General features: G+C 51.1%; 1 protein-coding gene and 1 long non-coding RNA gene across 6 annotated transcripts in view; one reads left to right on the plus strand and one right to left on the minus strand.

The window, feature by feature from the left end:
- The window catches only part of PRDM11 (PR/SET domain 11), a 96,231-nt gene that overhangs the window by 45,677 nt on the left and 32,241 nt on the right, over positions 1-18,313 (minus strand). For 3 of the 5 annotated variants that reach the window (XM_027562586.1, XM_027562583.1, XM_027562584.1), the window contains exons 2-4: positions 9,756-9,880; positions 9,306-9,409; positions 8,465-8,727 (exon numbers count right to left, since the gene is read on the minus strand). In XM_027562586.1, coding sequence (XP_027418387.1) covers positions 8,465-8,727; positions 9,306-9,409; positions 9,756-9,874 — 486 coding nt within the window. In that variant the 5' untranslated portion in view covers positions 9,875-9,880. Of the gene's footprint in view, positions 1-8,464; positions 8,728-9,305; positions 9,410-9,755; positions 9,881-10,491; positions 10,789-18,313 lie in introns of those variants that run through there. The other 2 variants (XM_027562582.1, XM_027562587.1) reach the window with 2 other exon arrangements.
- LOC113905378 lies at positions 11,162-12,594 on the plus strand. Its single transcript, XR_003514653.1, has 2 exons — positions 11,162-11,813; positions 12,463-12,594. It is a non-coding gene; the product is annotated as an uncharacterized LOC113905378 (long non-coding RNA).

Genomic DNA, 18,313 nt, shown 5'->3' on the forward strand with positions numbered 1-18,313 from the left:
AGCTGAAATGGAAAACCCCGAAGTCACATTTTACGTCTGCTTCTCCCTAGAACAGTAGGAATCTGGCAGGCGGAGAGACCAGCTGACAGCAGGGGAGCGATCCCACCGCACGGTGTCCTCTTTAAAAGGGGCCCTGGGAAGCCTCCCGCCCAGGATCCACCCGGAGAAGCAGGCCTCCTCGGGAGCTACCTGCAACTCCTTACGCTATGGCCAGAAAGCACTGGTAGCCGAGTCAGCTTGCCTCTTCCCAGTGGCTGCCAAATTTGGAACCTCTATAGCTAAAAGTGCACGCACAGGTCATCATGGTATGCATTTTTAGCCTCATTCCTGGCTCCATTTAGGATCTCCACCCTTGTTTTTCTTTCTTCTCTCTCTCCCAGTTTTAATATGCTATCGTGTTATATTTTATAGATCCTGCTAGGCTGCCCTAAATCCCTTCTGGAACCAGACTGGGCCTCAGTGAAACATTTAAATAGAAACCCTGTGCTGGACTCCTCTTTCTTCTGCCTCTTTCCGAAACCACATGGCTGCCTGGTACTCTCCAGGCACCTCATGCCTGCAGCATCGTCTCCGGCCTGTAGTGTCTGAGGGCAGCCTGGCAAGCCTGGCAATGATTTATGGAGTCTGTATATTTCCAGGGAGATGAGAAAGTAGAGGAAGGGGCATTTCTTTTCCAAACATCCAGAAGTGAAGGCAAAACTCCTTCCTAGGGACTTCCTGGTGGTGCAGTGGATGGGAGCCCACCCCCGTGCAGAGGACATAGGTTTGATCCCTAGTACGGGAGGATTCCACATACTGCAGAGCACCTGGGCCCATGTGCCACGACTACTGAGCCTATGTACTACAGCTACTGATGCCAGCATGCCCAGGAGCCCACACGCTGAAACTACTGAGCCTGTGCGCTGTAACTACTGAAGCCTGGGCACCTAGAGTCCGTGCTACACAATAAGCCACCACAATAAGCCCGCACGCTGCAACCAAGAGTGGCTCCTGCTCCTGGCAACTACAGAAGCCTGGAGCAGCAACGAAGACCCAGTGCAGCCGAAAATAATAAATAAAACTCCTCCCGAGGAGGTCAGGCCTTGAAGGAGAGATAGAAAGTGGAGATGGCCATTTGGTTCATCTCAATCTGGGCCCCACACCTCCATCACACTGTAGCCAATGGGACCAGCTTGCCTCCACGCTGAGGGGAGATGAAGAGGAACCTTGTACTGGGCTGGAAGGATGAGAGGAAGAAAGTCAACCGAGGCCAGGAGGCAGGAATAGGCCAGACAAGTACGGGAGGAGGAGAGGACCAGGAGGCTGAATGAGAGAGTGGGTTCTAGAGTCAGACTGCTCAGGTTCGACTCTCAGCTCAGTTACTCAGTAGCTGTTCAGCTGTGTGCAGAATGACTTCTCCTCTCCAGGCCTCAGGCTTCTCAGCAGAGTAATGGTTAGACTAATACCTGCTTCACAAGGGCATCGCTAGGATCAAATAGGATCATGATGTGAAGTGTCGAGCACAGAGCCAGATACATAGTGGGCACTCAATAAACATAAACGGCTATGCTTATCCTTAGAGCACCATCATTGCTTCCACTGAGACTCTACATACTGAGTTATGGGAGGAAATGTGTTGTGTTGGATGGAGGCCAGGGCTTTGGAAGGCAGGCAGAAGGTCAAGAACAGACAAGATCAAGTATGGCTTTGGGACAGGATCTGACACGTGAATGCAGTTTACTCAGGAAGTGGGGCTTCTAGATCCTGGTCCAAAATTGGGGCCATGGTTCAGGCCATTTGTCCTTTCTCACACCACTGAGCCAACCCAGCGTTTGAGCAAGCTGTTCCTCATTCCTGCTTTGCCCCAGCTGAGGCCCCAGTTGAGAACACACACACCCACCCACACAGGCACTGCTCAAGCCATTTTGTACTTCTGTTCTCTCCAGGCCTTCAACACCTCTCGTGTCCCTGGATCACCAAAGTCAAAGTCTCCATGTGGTATGGTGACCTCCAGCCACACCGTCCCTACACCCATGCCGGGGGCACAGCTCAGAGGCCCTTGGGAGGAACCTCCAAGGAAGCACCATAGCTGCCTCTGGCCACGCCCCTAACTGAGGGCCACGCCCACCCTTGACAGGAAGAGCTGGTCTAGGACCAGGCTGCAAACTCCAGACCTTGCTATTCTCCCTTTTCTTTAGACCCCAGACCCATGCCAGGCCATGAACCTGGGGAAGATGCCTGCTTTAGAGATCCCAAGCTTGCCTGGCTGGGACGTCCCAGGAGTAGACTCTGGTGGAAGAAAGGGATCTCCCCTAGACCTTCCCTGGGTATGAGATTTTCTCCCCTGAGACTTTCCCACAGGCTGAGAAGGCATCGGCCTCCTCTACTGAACTCCTACCCATCCTTCAAAACCCATCCCCAATCTGCCCAGCCAAAACCGACTCCTCTTCTCCCCGCCCCTCCTGTCTACTGCAGCACCACGACTACCAGCAACGCCCTGGGCTGGGAACAGGCCTCCCCCCCTCATCTCCCTTGGCCCCTGCTGCCCATGGCGGGACCACAGACTCTATAAGAGCAGAGAGCAAACTTCGTGCATTTCTGTTACCTCTAGAGCTTCCTGTGCAGTACCTAGTACATGGGAGTTGCTCTATGAGGCTGAATTGAATAATTGAATTTAATCACACAACCACACATGTCTTCCCACGAAGGAACTCCTTAAAGCCCCAGGCATCACACATCCTATCTTTGAAGGAACCCAAGGTCTGCCAGGTACTACCTACAGGAGCTGGGGGTCGCTTACTGAACCTCTTCAGTCCCAGCACCCTCCATCTGAAGGGCAGCCACCTCCACCTGCGGGACCATCTTGAGGAAGAATGAGGTAAACACCTGGCATATAATAATTGATCAATGAGCAGCCAGACTTTGAAAACAAGCTGATCATCCTTGCTGGCTTCCCCTCCTCTCCTCCTACTCACACCTCAATCCACAGCAAGGTGGCAGCAACCGTCCCTGCCAAGAATACCAGGACCTGTGTGCCCCCCGAGCCAATGGGCTCTCGAGCCTCAAGCTTCTCGCCCTCTGCCCATCCCTTCCCAGGGCTTCGGCTGCATAAGTTTATATGCTTGGCTTTCCCCCCTAGGCTGCAGACCCACACACACCAATGTGCCTTGGGACAGCTCCATCTGGGCATCTCGTGGGCACCTCCACCTCTCCCCCCACCCCAGCCTGAACTCACTTTCTCCTCTGTCTCAAGATACCTCTCTCCACCTCTCCACATACTTTAGCAGCCATCCCCTCCCAAACACATAAGTTCACTGGATTAGAGTCCCACTACTGCTATAATGGAAGAAATATCAATAACCTCAGATATGCAGATGACACCAGCCTTATGGCAGAAAGTGAAGAAGAACTAAAAAGCCTCTTGATGAAAATGAAAGAGCAGAGTGAAAAAGTTTGCTTAAAGCTCAACATTCAGAAAACGAAGATTATGGCATCTGGTCCCATCACTTCATGGGAAATAGATGGGGAAACAGTGGAAACAGTGTCAGACTTTATCTTTTGGGTCTCCAAAATCACTGCAGATGGTGATTGCAGTCATGAAATTAAAAGATGCTTACTCCTTGGAAAGAAAGCTATGACCAACCTAGATAGCATATTCAAAAGTAGAGACATTACTTTGCCAACAAAGGTTCGTCTAGTCAAGGCTATGGTTTTTCCTGTGGTCATGTATGGATGTGACAGTTGGACTGTGAAGAAAGCTGAGTGCCGAAGAATTGATGCTTTTGAACTGTGATGTTGGAGAAGACTCTTGAGAGTCCCTTGGACTGCAAGGAGATCCAACCAGTCTGTTCTAAAGGAGATCAGCCCTGGGTGTTCTTTGGAAGGAATGATGCTAAAGCTGAAACTCCAGTACTTTGGCTACCTCATGCAAAGAGTTGACTCATTGGAAAAGACTCTGATGCTGGGAGGGATTGGGGGCAGGAGAAGGGGACGACAGAGGATGAGATGGCTGGATGGCATCACTGACTCAGTGGACGTGAGTCTGGGTGAACTCCGGGAGTTGGTGATGGACAGGGAGGCCTGGCGTGCTGCGATTCATGGGGTCGCAAAGAGTCGGACACGACTGAGTGACTGAACTGAACTGAACTGACTGCTATAACAAATGGCCACAAACACAATGGCTAAAACAATACAAATGTGTTTTGCTTTTCTGGAAGTAAGGAATCCTAAAATCAGGTGTTGGCAGGGCTGAGTGTTTTTCAAAAGGCATGAGGGAAGAATCTGTTTCCTGGCCTTTCCTAGTTTCTGGAGGTGCCTGCGTGCCTTGGCTCCTGGCTCCTTCCCTATCTTCACGGCCAGCAGGACAGCATCTTCCAGTGTTTTCTTTCTGACGCTGCCTCTCCTGCCCTCCTCTTATAAAGATGCTTGTAACTGCACTGGTACCACCCATGTAACCCAAGACATTTCTCCATCTCAAAATCCTTAACTTGATCACATGCGCAGTCCCTTTTACCATATAAGATAACACATTCACGGGGTCCAGGGGAAGAACCTGGCCATCTTTGGAGAATCATCATTTGATCAACTATAGCTAACTCCCTTCATCAGCTCCAAATCTCTAAGACAGTCCTCAAGGGACAGAAAAAACATTGACCTACCACCTCTCCACATCAAATGTCTCCATGTGAACCTTCTCAGGCAACATAAAAGCTTACCCATCATGCCTATTTCTACTGTATATTCAGACAGACTTCCTCCACTGGGTTTTTTAAGGAAGTTAAAGTCTCATTAACAAACTCCCTTAGGGACTTCCATGGTGATCCAATGGATAAGAATCCATCTACCAATGCAGGGAACATGGGTTTGATCCCTGGCCCAGGAAGATCCCACATGTCACTAGCAACTAAGCCTGTGCACCACAACTACGAAGCTGACGCACCTAGAGCCTGTGTCCCACAAGCCACCGTCATGAGAAGCCTGCTCATCGCAACTAGAGAATAGCCCTGGCTTGCCCCAACTAGAGAAAGCCCACATGCAGCAGTGAATGTGGTTCGTTCATTCACCCAGTGAACAACACAGTCAAAAATAATTAACTTAAAATATAACCAAGGAAACCTAAGTAAAGTTAACCTGTGTCTGAGACTTAGAAGCCAACTCAGATGCATGTGTCTGAATAAAGGGCACCCCACTTTAAAAAATACAAAAACCTCCTTAACCCCAGTCTTCCCTTAGCCATCACCCTTCCTATGTCTCTCCTCCACTTCTTACTTCTCATCAAACTTCTGAAAGGTGACTAAACCAGTCACCTCCATTCTAATGAGGTTCTTATTTCATTACTCTTCTTCAGGATTTCTCAACTCCCATCTATTGACAAGCGAGGCCACACCACTCTTTGTTGTAGGAGGCTGCCCTGTGTATTATCAAAGGTTTAGCAACATCCCCGGCTTCCCTGGTAGCTGAGACAGTAAAGAATCTGCCTGCAATGCAGGAGACCCAGGTTCGATCCCTGGGTCGGGAAGATCCCTTGGAGAAGGAAATGGCAATCCACTTTAGTATTCCTGTCTGGAGAATCCCATGAACAGAGGAGCCCGGTGGGTTACAATCCATGGGGTTGCAAAGAGTTGGACACAACTGAGTGACTTTCACTTTCGCTGGCCTCTTCCTTCTAGATCCCAAGTTGTGATGGCCAAAAAATGTCTCCAGATATTTACAAATATCCCAGAAAGGGGTGAGGAGGTATAAATTGCCCCAGGTTGGCAACCGTGGTCTTATAGTATCAGCTCTTGCTAAAATCACCAGTGACTTCCCCGGCACTAAGTCCAGTGGGTACTTTTGAGCCCTTTCCTCACTTGGCTTCTCAGCCCAGTTGGACACTGCTGGACATTCCGGCCATCCCACCTCTCAGGAGGCTCTTGCTGTGTCTCCCGTGCAGATCAAGCTCCCCTTCTGGACCGTTCACTGTTGAAGTTCCTCAAAGCTTAGCCCGTAGGCTTCTCCACCTCCCACTCAGCCCGTTCTCCCTGGGTGCTGCCCTCCAGCCCTCTGGCCCCACTGACCGCTTAGGCACAGGTGACTCATGAAGTGACATTTCTAGACCTCCTTTCCAAGATCCCAACCCATAATCTAACTTCCTAGTTGATATCACCACTTGGATATCTTGACATCACTCCAAGCTCAACAAGCCCCCAAAACCAAAATCAGGATCTTCCCCTCAACCCAGTCTCCTTCTGGTATTCTCCATTTCTCACAGAAAGACACCATTCCTGACCTGGAGGCAGAAGAACACCGCAGGAGTTGTTCTTGATACTTCCCTCTCCCTTACTTAGGCCAGTCTCTTTCCAAGTCAGATCTCCCTCACCTTGGAAATATCCACAAAGCAGTTCACTTGTCTCTATGTCTCTGCCCACCCAAGCTCAAGCCTCCACCATCGCTGACTTAGAGAATGACCACATCCCTCTGACTGGGGTGCAGATGCTCATTCTTTTATCTATTTATTGGCCACAATGCTCAATATGTGGCATCTTAATTCCCTGACCAGGGATTGAACTCAGGCCCCCCTGCACTGGAAGGCAGAATCTTAACCACTGGACCACCAGGGAAGTCCCCTGGATGTCCATTCTTGACCAATGCCCCTACCCCATCAGTTCTCCAGCCTGCAGTCAAACTCACCTTTTTAAAACATAAATGAAAGTTCCTCATTGTTCTTAAAATGGAGAACAGAAGTCCCAGTCTGGCCTGCTGGGACCTACATGGCCACGTCTGTCTCTTCCAGATCCCTGGGTTTTCGGCACTCCAAGCGCAGTGGCCTTCCAGGTGGGCACACACGCCACGGTCTCTCTTGCCACAGGACTGTTGCTCATACTGCCCCGTCCATCCTGACAGTCCTCATGATCGTCACTCGGTAGGAATTCTCTTCCTTCAATCACAGCTCAGCTATTAGGAAGCCTTACCTGACTTCTGGCCACATCAAATCCCTTTGTTGATCACTTTTCTCCTAGCCTCCCTGTCTCTTCATTACCTTTCAGAGTCATCATTTTACATTTACTTATCTTATTCTTTAGTTCATCTTCCCACAGTAAACTCTATGAGGGCAGCACTCATGTCTGATCTGGTTCACCATTGTGTCCCCAGAGTCAGCCCAGTACTTGGAACAAAGGAGACCCTCATAAATGGTTAAGGAATGATTTTCCTACTTGTCCCATGTCCCCCTGATCTCTGTCCAAGTTTGATGCCTGAAATTCCTTTTCAAATCTGAAAATCCCTCTTCTTCATCTTTACATCCTGTCCATCAACAAATCTTAGGAATTTTCCTCTTTAAATCTCTCTCAAATGTCCCCACCTCTAGCACCTGAATTTAAGCTGCTATCTTTCCTTATGTGAATCTCCACTCCAGCCTTTGACCCAGAATCCCACTTCTCCATTCTGCAACCTTCCAGGTCACACTTCTGTCTGAAATGTTCCGATGGCTTACCTGGCCCGCAAGATGAAGGGCGTACTTTCACGGTCTATAGAACACAGCGTGATCTGGCCCCATCTCCCTCCCCGGCTGATTCTTGCCTCTCTGCCTCTCAGGCTCACTGCTGCTGTCCTACCAGACTTCCTGGGGTCCCTCTCTCTCAGCTCTTCTGTCTACAGGGAGCAATTTTTCATCCCCCTGTGACTAACTGCTACTCATTCTTTAAGTCTCAGATCAAAGGAACTCTTGCCCAAACCCCTTAAGTAGGCCAAGAACAATAACAGCAATAGCTGATATTCATTGCACGCTTGCTAGAGGCGAGCACGATTCTAAGAACTTTGCAGCGTCGACGCATTTCATCTTCACCATCAGTTACGATTATCCTGTCGCAGAGAGGTTCAATGACTGGTCCAAGGTCACATTAGATAGTAACTAGCAAACCTGGCTGACATAACGAACGCGGGCTCCAGGCCCCAAATTCCAGAGCACTGTGAATGCTGCTGTCTCCCTAGAGCATCTTGTATTCTCTCTTAAGCCGCAACTGTCATATGTGAATGTATTTGTTCACTGCCCGCTCCCCCCACCAGACGGTCCACTCACTGAGGGCAGAGACTGTGCCTGTCTTGTTGGAGGCTTTACCTCCAGCTCTGGATTTTACTGCTTTTTTAGCTGAATGTCATGCTCTGCATCCCCACAGCCCCCAGCCCCAGGTCATCCACTCCAGAGGAGGGCTTGGGGAAACCCTTTGTAAATGTCATACAATGGTCCTCCAGAAACACACTGGAGGATTCAGGGAGAAATCGCTCCACTGACGATTCTGCAGACTACTGACAGAGGCGGCTCCTCCGAATGGCCCTCAGCCACCAAGGGTCACAGGGGCAAAGGGACAGCAAGATCCATCATCAACTTGTCCAGCAGTGATGGCAGAAAAGCTCTGGGACCAGGCTGGGCCAGCATATGGCTCCCCCTGCTGGTTTCCTTCCATGTTCGCGGCACCCTTTACCGAGGCACAGCCCAGGAGACACTCACCAGCCACGAGAAGAAGCCAGCTGATTTGTCCTGGGTGGAGATCTGCCCCTCATAGGGGCCGAAGATGCGGCCCTTGGGGATGACCTCATTTATGCAACGCACGTCATTCTCCCCACTGGCTTCCTTGACCACCTCCATGCCCTGGGGGATGGTGAGGGCGGCCCGGTCTGGGATGCCCACGGGCACCGGTGTGTCAGACACAAACACTGGGGGACCGTGGTTCGGGCACTCATCCACAAAGTACTCCTGGCAGGACTCACAGACTGCAGGGATGGAAAGAGGAAAGAGCGCTTCAGTTGTTGCAGAGGGAGAGAGCCCCATGAGGTGGCTGAGGGGCTGATGAGAAACCCACCCTGAGCACAGTGTAGACCAGTGGCAAGCACACAGCGTGAGACTCACGAGTCCCAGCCCTGGCTCCACCCCCAGAGCCACAGGCCCCTGCATCTTCAGTAGCGATACCCCACCCGCCTCCCTGGCGACTCAAGGGGCACACCTGTCAATGCCAAGGAAGCCACTAGCCCCCTTTGTTTCAAATTTGAAACAACAGAAGAAAGCCTATGACTGGAGTCAGATGGGTGTGCATCTGTGAGCCGGGGGAGCTGAGCCAGGAGATCCTTAACCCTCACCAAACCTACCAGTGTCCTCCCCTGGAGAATGGGACCAAATAATAGACAGCTCAGCGGTAAGGGTGAGGATTCACTGAGGCCTGGACCTGTGTCTTATGTACACAATAGGTGAGTGCCTATCGTCAGAGTTGCCTCTGCAAATCCCCTAAGCAGAGATGGGGTGGGGGTGGGGGTGATGGTCAGCATGGTCAGGAATAGCCCCAAGCTCCACTTACACCAGAAGTCCACTTGCTGGAAGCTTTTGGGCATGATGAGGTCACGTTTTCCCTTCAGTTTCCTGGGCTCCACTTCCATGACCGAGGGGTCTGATCTCCTAGAGCTGGCCAGGACAGGGGCCAGTAGAGAAAAAACAAAGCCATCAGAGTGAGAGGCTGGTGGGCAGAGAAGCCAAGAACTTGGCCCAAAGGCCACAAGGACGGGGCAGGTAGAGGAACCCCAGGCAGCCTGCTCGTCTGATGCAGCAGATAGTAGAAAGACAGGGGTCCTGAGACCTGGGTTCAGGCCTTCTTGGGTCACTGCTTGGGTTTTTCTAGAGCCCGTGCCCACCCCTGGTCCTAGGAGTTGCCCAGAGGAGGGCAAGAGAGAGCTCTCTTCCCAGGGTCTCCAATCAACGCAGCCGGGCAATGCCCCCCTCTCCCTCGCCTGTCCCCACACTGGGGCCTCACCAGGGCTGGCCACACTCCTGGTCCCGGAGCGGAGAGCAGACCTCCGTCTTCACCACTGTCACCATCTCCCCCACCGCCGCCTTGGTCTGTGCCAAGCACTCCTTCATGTTCTCAGTCATTCTGTCCTGGGGGCGCGAAGGCGGGAGGAGCGCAGGAAAAGGATCAAAGAGACAGGGGAAGAGGGGTGAGTGGCGAGAGGGCAAGCGGGGGTCCCATGGAGTCTGGTTACCCTCCCTGCCATCCCTAGAGGAAGCGCTTGAGAACACAGACAACAAAAACAGCTGTAGCCGGGCCAAGAGGAAATGCCATTTCTACCCCGGGCTGGTCCTGGGGACGACTGGAGCCACCAGCCCCATGGGGTCAGGGGCCGGGAGGAGCTCAGGCCAGGAGGCAGGGCTTCGAAGCACAGCCTGGACCCCAAGCCCAGAGAGCAAAGGGTATGAGGGACCCATAGGAGCCTCCGCACAAAACTTTGCAGCGTGGGGAAACAGGGGGGGGGATCCGCTCAAGTCCAGTGGGGGCCAAAGCGGGGCAGGCAGATGAAATGGGCCCTGAGCGCCTGGCTGCAGAGCCCCTCACCCAGGGCTGCCAGGGAATGCAGCCAGGCACGCTTTGCCAGCTCAGAGCAGGTACAGGCGGGGCCTGGTTTGGGGGGGGGGGGGTCCCCGCGTGGGCGGCCCTGACTCCAAGCCCCACCCAGCTCTCTCTAGGGGAGTCTCCCTAGCCCGTAGCTTACCGCCCTCCTCCACCACCGCGCTGGGCTTCAGCCCCTCCCTTGGCACCCCAGGGTCCTCATGCCAAGCCCGGGGACACTCTTCGGGTCAGGGCAGCGCTCAGCTCGGGCTGAGAGCGCGCTCGGCCCCGGGACTGGGCGAGCAGCGTGTGTGACTCACTACCCGGGGCCCCGCTGGCCACACCCCTGCTCCTCTGCTAATCAGCCCCCTGCTCCCCACCGGGGCCCCAAAGCCGCCGGCAGCGGGGAGGGGTGTGGGGAGACGTGCCGGCCTGCCCCCTTCTCCGAGCCGGCGGGGACGTGTTGGAGGGGGGCCGCGGGGAGGGGGGCGCGGGCGGCCCGGGTTCGGCCGAACCGCCCCGCCCCAGCCTCCCCCCACCACCCCCGGTCCCCCGGGCACCCCCGCCCCCGGAGCTCGCGGGTCGTCCCACCAACGGGTCCGGCGGGGAAAGTGTGAGACGCTGCGATTTGGCCCGCGCGGCGCACCGGCCGGGCGCAGGGGCGGCGTTGGGGACCGGGAAGGGCGCGGGCTCGCCCTCCGCCGCCTCTCACCAACCTTCGCGGCGGGGCGCTCCCGGGCCGGCCCGGCCCTGCCCGGCGCCCGCCCCCCGCCCGCCCGCCGGGCCCGGCATTCCTTGCGGGGGCATGTGGCTTCTTGCCGGCCCCGGGGGCACGTAGCTGGCTGGCGGCCGGGAGGGGGGCGCGCGGGGAGAGGGAGGAAGCGGGCGCTCGGGAGGGCCCCCCCCCGCCACTCCCCGCCTGGGAGGGATTCCAGCCCCTCCCGCGGGGCTCGGCCCCCACGCGGGCTGGGGGGCGCCCGGCGGGGCGTCTGGGGAGGACGAGAGCGCCTCGTGGCCCGCCGCGGGTCCCCCCACCCCCAGCCTCCGCAGCCCACTCTGCACGGCCTACGGCGCGGCCAGAGCGACGCCGCCGACACTCAAGTTGCCAGCCACGCACCGCAAGCCCGCCCCTTCCCCACCTGCGCGGCATCGGGTGGCGACCCGCATCTGCGAAGGGCCTCACGCCAGGATCTTGGCTGGCCAACCAAATGGCCCCCAGCCGCCAGTGATGGTGGCAGGGGTTGTGGGGGGAGGTGGGGCGGTGGTCACCGAGGCAGGAACCTGGGGCTGGAAGTGTGTCAAGTGACTCGCCCAAGGTCACACAAGCCATTCGTGGTGACGTCCTCACTGGAGCCTGGGGCCTCCTCTGAGTTCATTGGAAACAGGAGGACCCCCAAAGGTAAACGTCTTGTCTGGACTGGTTCACTTCTATGCCACAACCTCAGCCCATTCTTCCAGAAGGATCATTGAAATCACCAATCCCAGGTGGGTTCTGGACTGCAGGGTGAACCCAATGCAATTTCAAGGGATCCCTGAATACCCCTGCTCTGAGGCTCACTTCTCAACTGGATGGACAACATGCACACACAACACATTCTGAGCCAGTTAGTCTAGAGTTTAGGAGTCTGGGCCCCCAGCATCCACCGCTGCTGCTGCTGCTAAGTCACTTCAGTCGTGTCCGACTCTGTGCGACCCCATAGACGGCAGGCTCCCGTCCCTGGGATTCTCCAGGCAAGAACACTGGAGTGGGTTGCCATTTCCTTCTCCAATGCATGAAACTGAAAGTGAAGTCGCTCAGCCGTGCCCGACTCTTAGTGACCCCATGGACTGCAGCCTACCAGGCTCCTCCATCTATGGGATTTTCCAGGCAAGAGTACTGGAGTGGGGTGCCATTGCCTTCTCTGCTGCCTGTGTTCAAACCCCTGTGACTGGCTGTGGGACCCTGAGCAGGTGTTAAGGACTCAATGTTCTTCAACGTGCCTATATTTGGAGAGAGGGCCTGTAAGGAGGTGATAAGTTTAAATGAGATCATATGGATGGGGCCCCAATCTAATAGGGGTGGTGCCCTTTAAGAAGAGGAAGAGACACCAGAGTGCTCTTCCTCTCGCTCCCTCCTTCTCTCTCTCTGCACCAGGTAAGGGCAGTGGGAAGGTAACTGTCTGCAAGCCAAGAAGAGAGCCTTCACCAGGAACCAAATGAGCCAGCACCTAGATCTTGGACTTCCCAGCCTCCTGAACTGTGAGAAATAAATGTTTGCTGTTTAAGACACCAGTTTATGACATTTTGTTATAACAGCCTGAGCTAAGACAGTGGGTTTTCTAACTTCTCTGTGCTCCCATTTCTTCATTGGGAAAATGTGGCAAGTATTAGGTTCTATCACAAACATCTCTGTGTTAAATGGACGGAGACGAAATTGGAGGGATATGGTCACCATCTCTGCACATCAACTGTAGAAAGCTCGTTGGGCAGGTGGGTATGAGTGATGTCATGAAGGAGTGGCCTTGAATTCTCTCCATTGGATTGGATTTAAATCAGTCATTTGCAAACTCTAGCACTCTATTAGGAACTGACTGGTGGGGACCATTTTGCATTGAGCTCTCCTGTTCTAGCCCCTCGGCCCACCCCCGGCTACACCTGTACGGCATCCTCCACCTGTACCCCATGCTCCACCTTGCCAGGGAGCCTGTGAATTTGCTTTGTATTCCATCTGCATTTCACCTGGAAAACTCCTACCCATCCTTCAGCTCTCACTGCCACCCCCCATAATATCCTCTCTAGCCCTATGTCCCTTTACTCATGGCCCCTGTCATCCTTAGAACAGTCTCTTTTTAACATGATTGTTTGATTGATATCTGTTTCCCATAATAGATTAGAAGCTCGCCAAGGGCAGAGTGCAGGCCTTTTTGCTCACCACTGAATGGTCAGCATTTGTAACAGTGTCTGACATCCCAGCAGAAATAAGTGAAAGACAAGCAAGACACTAGAAAATAGATGTTAAGGAAGCTCTCATTCTCAGGGTCATGTACTTGCAGGATTGGTACCTGAGACTGAGTGCCTCCTTAAATTTTACACTGGCTTTCCTTACCTGGTCTCAGCCTGGCCTAGCAACACAGCGTATTCTCAATAAATATTTGTCTAGGGAATAAATGGACAAATGAACCATGTCATAACTCACCCTACCTCCACTAATATGTCCTTTGGTCCCCATTGAGAATCTCAACCCTATAAGAGATGTCAAGGGGGTGACAGGGTGGGTGGGATATTGTTTTGAACCCTCTTCTTGGGGCACTTTCTCATGACCTCTACTAGACAAGGTGGGTGAGGCTGGTATCTAGAGGCAGTGAGGGAAAGTGAGAGTGTGAGGGAATTAGATTCCTGAGGCCTGGAGCTTGGATTTGATAAGTGTAAAGCACAAACTGTGCGACCACAGGCACGTGACTTCAACGCCCTAGGCCTTAGTGTCTTCCTTGCTGCTGCTAAGTCACTTCAGTCGTGTCCGACTCTGTGCAACCCCATGGATGGCAGCCCACCAGGCTCCCCCATCCCTGGGATTCTCCAGGCAAGAACACTGGAGTGGGTTGCCATTTCCTTCTCCAATGCATGAAAGTGAAAAGTGAAAGTGAAGTTGCTCAGTCATGTCTGACTCTCAGCGACCCCATGGACTGCAGCCTACCAGGCTCCTCCATCCATGGGATTTTCCAGGCAAGAGTATTGGAGTGGGGTGCCACTGCCTTCTCCGAGTGTCTTCCTTGGCAAAATGGAAATAATCAAAATTGCCCAGAGAAATCAATGAGACAAAGACGGGGTCAGGGCCCTGGAAAGAGCCAAGTGCTGAGGGTTTATAAGAGATGTTAACAGTAAACTCCAGCTACTCCACATTCAAGGTCAAGAGGGGTGGCAGTGAGGAGATTCCCCTCATTCAAGGTAAGAGAACCCCAAGTAAGACGGCGGGTGTTGCAAGAGGGCATCAGAGGGCAGACACACTGAAACCATACTCATAGAAAACTAGTCAATCTAATCACACTAGGACCACAGCTTTGTCTAACTCAATGAAACTAAGCCATGCCCTGTGGGACCACCCAAGACGGGTGGGTCATGGTGGAGAGGTCTGACAGAATGTGGTCCACTGGAGAAGGGAATGGCAAACCACTTCAGTATTCTTGTCTTGAGAACCCCATGAACAGTATGAAAAGGCAAAATGATAGGATACTGAAAGAGAAACCCCCCAGGTCAGTAGGTGCCCAATATGCTACTGGAGATCAGTGGAGAAATAACTCCAGAAAGAATGAAGGGATGGAGACAAAGCAAAAACAATACCCAGCTGTGGATGTGACTGGTGATAGAAGCAAGGTCCGATGCTGTAAAGAGCAATATTGCATAGGAACCTGGAATGTTAGGTCCATGAATCAAGGCAAATTGGAAGTGGTCAAACAGGAGATGGCAAGAGTGAACGTCGACATTCTAGGAATCACCAAACTAAAATGGACTGAAATGGGTGAATTTAAATCAGATGACCATTATATCTACAACTGTGGGCAGGAATACCTTAGAAGAAATGGAGTAGCCATCATGGTCAACAAAAGAGTCTGAAATGCAGTACTTGGATGCAATCTCAAAAAGGACAGAATCATCTCTGTTCGTTTCCAAGGCAAACCATTCAATATCACAGTAATCCAAGTCTATGCCCCAACCAGTAATGCTGAAGAAGCTGAAGTTGAACAGTTCTATGAAGACCTACAAGACCTTTTAGAACTAACACCCAAAAAAGATGTCCTTTTCATTATAGGGGACTGGAATGCAAAAGTAGGAAATCAAGAAAAACCTGGAGTAACAGGCAAATTTGGCCTTGGAATACAGAATGAAGCAGGGCAAAGGCTAATAGAATTTTGCCAAGAGAACGCACTGGTCATAACAAACACCCTCTTCCAACAACACAAGAGAAGACTCTACACATGGACATCACCAGATGGTCAACACCGAAATCAGATTGATTATATTCTTTGCAGCCAAAGATGGAAAAGCTCTATACAGTCAACAAAAACAAGACTGGAAGCTGACTGTGGCTCAGATCATGAGCCACTCATGAGCCAAATTCAGACTGAAATTGAAGAAAGAAGGGAAAACCACTAGACCATTCAGGTATGACCTAAATCAAATCCCTTAGAATTATATAGTGGAAGTGAGAAATAGATTTAAGGGCCTAGATCTGATAGATAGACTGCCTGATGAACTATGGACGGAGGTTCATGACATTATACAGGAGACAGGGATCGAGACCATCCCCATGGAAAAGGAATGCAAAAAAGCAAAATGGCTGTCTGGGGAGGCCTTACATATAGCTGTGAAAAGAAGAGAAGTGAAAAGCAAAGGAGAAAAGGAAAGATATAAGCATCTGAATGCAGAGTTCCAAAGAATAGCAAGAAGAGATAAGAAAGCCTTCCTCAGCAATCAATGCAAAGAAATAGAGGAAAACAACAGAATGGGAAAGACTAGAGATCTCTTCAAGAAAATTAGAGATACCAAGGGAACATTTCATGCAAAGATGGGCTCGATAAAGGAGAGAAATGGTATGGACCTAACAGAAGCAGAAGATATTAAGAAGAGGTGGCAGGAATACACAGAAGAGCTGTACAAAAAAGATGTTCACGACCAAGATAATCACGATGGTGTGATCACTCACCTAGAGCCAGACATCCTGGAATGTGAAGTCAAGTGGGCCTTAGAAAACATCACTACGAACAAAGCTAGTGGAAGTGATGGAATTCCAGTTGAGCTATTTAAAATCCTGAAAGATGATGCTGTGAAAGTGTGGCACTCAATATGCCAGCAAATTTGGAAAACAGCAGTGGCCACAGGACTGGAAAAGGTCAGTTTTCATTCCAATCCCAAAGAAAGGCAATGCCAAAGAATGCTCAAACTTCTGCACAATTGCACTCATCTCACACGCTAGTAATCAGATCAGATCAGATCAGTCGCTCAGTCATGTCCGACTCTGCGACCCCATGAATCGCAGCACGCCAGGCCTCCCTGTCCATCACCAACTCCCGGAGTTCACCCAGACTCATGTCTATCGAGTCAATGATGCCATCCAGCCATCTCATCCTTTGTCCTCCCTTTTTCCTCCTGCCCCCAATCCCTCCCAGCATCAGAGTCTTTTCCAATGAGTCAAGTCTTTGCATGAGGTGGCCAAAGTACTGGACTTTCAGCTTTAACATCATTCCTTCCCAAGGACACCCAGTACTGATCTACCTTCAGAATGGTCTGGTTGGATCTCCTTGCAGTCCAAGGGACTCTCAAGAGTCTTCTCTAACACCACAGTTCAAAAGCATCAATTTTTCAGTGCTCAGCCTTCTTCACAGTCCAACTCTCACATCCATACATGACCACTGGAAAAACCATAGCCTTGACTAGATGAACCTTTGTTGGCAAAGTAATGTCTCTGCTTTTGAATATGCTATCTAGGTTGGTCATAACTTTCCTTTCAAGGAGTTAGCGTCTTTTAATTTCATGGCTGCAGTCACCATCTGCAGTGATTTTGGAGCCCAGAAAAATAAAGTCTGACACTGTTTCCACTGTTTCCCCATCTATTTCCCATGAAATGATGGGACCAGATGCCATGATCTTCGTTTTCTGAATGTTGAGCTTTAAGCCAACTTTTTCACTCTCCACTTTCACTTTCATCAAGAGGCTTTGTAGTTCCTCTTCACTTTCTGCCATAAGTGTGGTGTCATCTGCATATCTGAGGTGATTTATATTTCTCCTGGCAATCTTGATTCCAGTTTGTGTTTCTTCCAGCCCAGGGTTTCTCATGATGTACTCTGCATATAAGTTAAATAAGCAGGGTGACAATATACAGCCTTGACGTACTCCTTTTCCTATTTGGAACCAGTCTGTTGTTCCATGTCCAGTTCTAACTGTTGCTTCCCGACCTGCATACAAATTTCTCAAGAGGCAGATCAGGTGGTCTGGTATTCCCATCTCTTGAAGAATTTTCCACAGTTTATTGTGATCCACACAGTCAAAGGCTTTGGCATAGTCAATAAAGCAGAAATAGATGTTTTTCTGGAACTCTCTTGTTTTTTCCATGATCCAGAGGATGTTGGCAATTTGATCTTTGGTTCCTCTGCCTTTTCTAAAACCAGCTTGAACATCAGCAAGTTCACGGTTCACATATTGCTGAAGCCTGGCTTGGAGAATTTTGAGCATTACTTTACTAGTGTGTGAGATGAGTGCAATTGTTCAGTAGTTTGAGCATTCTTTGGCACTGTCTCACGCTAGTAAAGTAATGCTCAAAATTCTCCAAGCCAGGCTTCAGCAATATGTGAACAGTGAACTTCCAGATGTTTAAGCTAGTTTTAGAAAAGGCACAGGAACCAGAGATCAAATTGCCAACATCCGCTGGATCATGGAAAAAGCAAGAGAGTTCCAGAAAAACATCTATTTCTGCTTTATTGACTATGCCACACCCTTTGACTGTGTGGATCACAATAAACTGGAAAATTCTTTTAAAGAGATGGCGATACCAGACCACCTGACCTGTCTCTTGAGAAATCTGTATGCAGGTCAGGAAGCAACAGTTAGAACTGGACATGGAACAACAGACTGGTTCCAAATAGGAAAAGGAGTACGTCAAGGCTGTATATTGTCATCCTGCTTATCTAACTTCTATGCAGAGTACATCATGAGAAACACTGGGCTGGGAGAAGCACAAGCTGGAATCAAGATTGCCAGGAGAAATATAAATCACCTCAGATATGCAGATGACACCACACTTATGGCAGAAAGTGAAGAGGAACTACAAAGCCTCTTGATGAAAGTGAAAGTGGAGAGTGAAAAAGTTGGCTTAAAGCTCAACATTCAGAAAACGAAGATCATAGCATCTGGTCCCATCACTTCATGGGAAATGGGGAAACAGTGGAAACAGTGTCAGACTTTATCTTTTTGGGCTCCAAAATCACTGCAGATGGTGACTGCAGCCATGAAAT

Source organism: Bos indicus x Bos taurus, chromosome 15 (genome assembly GCF_003369695.1).
Source record: "Bos indicus x Bos taurus breed Angus x Brahman F1 hybrid chromosome 15, Bos_hybrid_MaternalHap_v2.0, whole genome shotgun sequence".
NCBI lineage: Eukaryota > Metazoa > Chordata > Mammalia > Artiodactyla > Bovidae > Bos > Bos indicus x Bos taurus.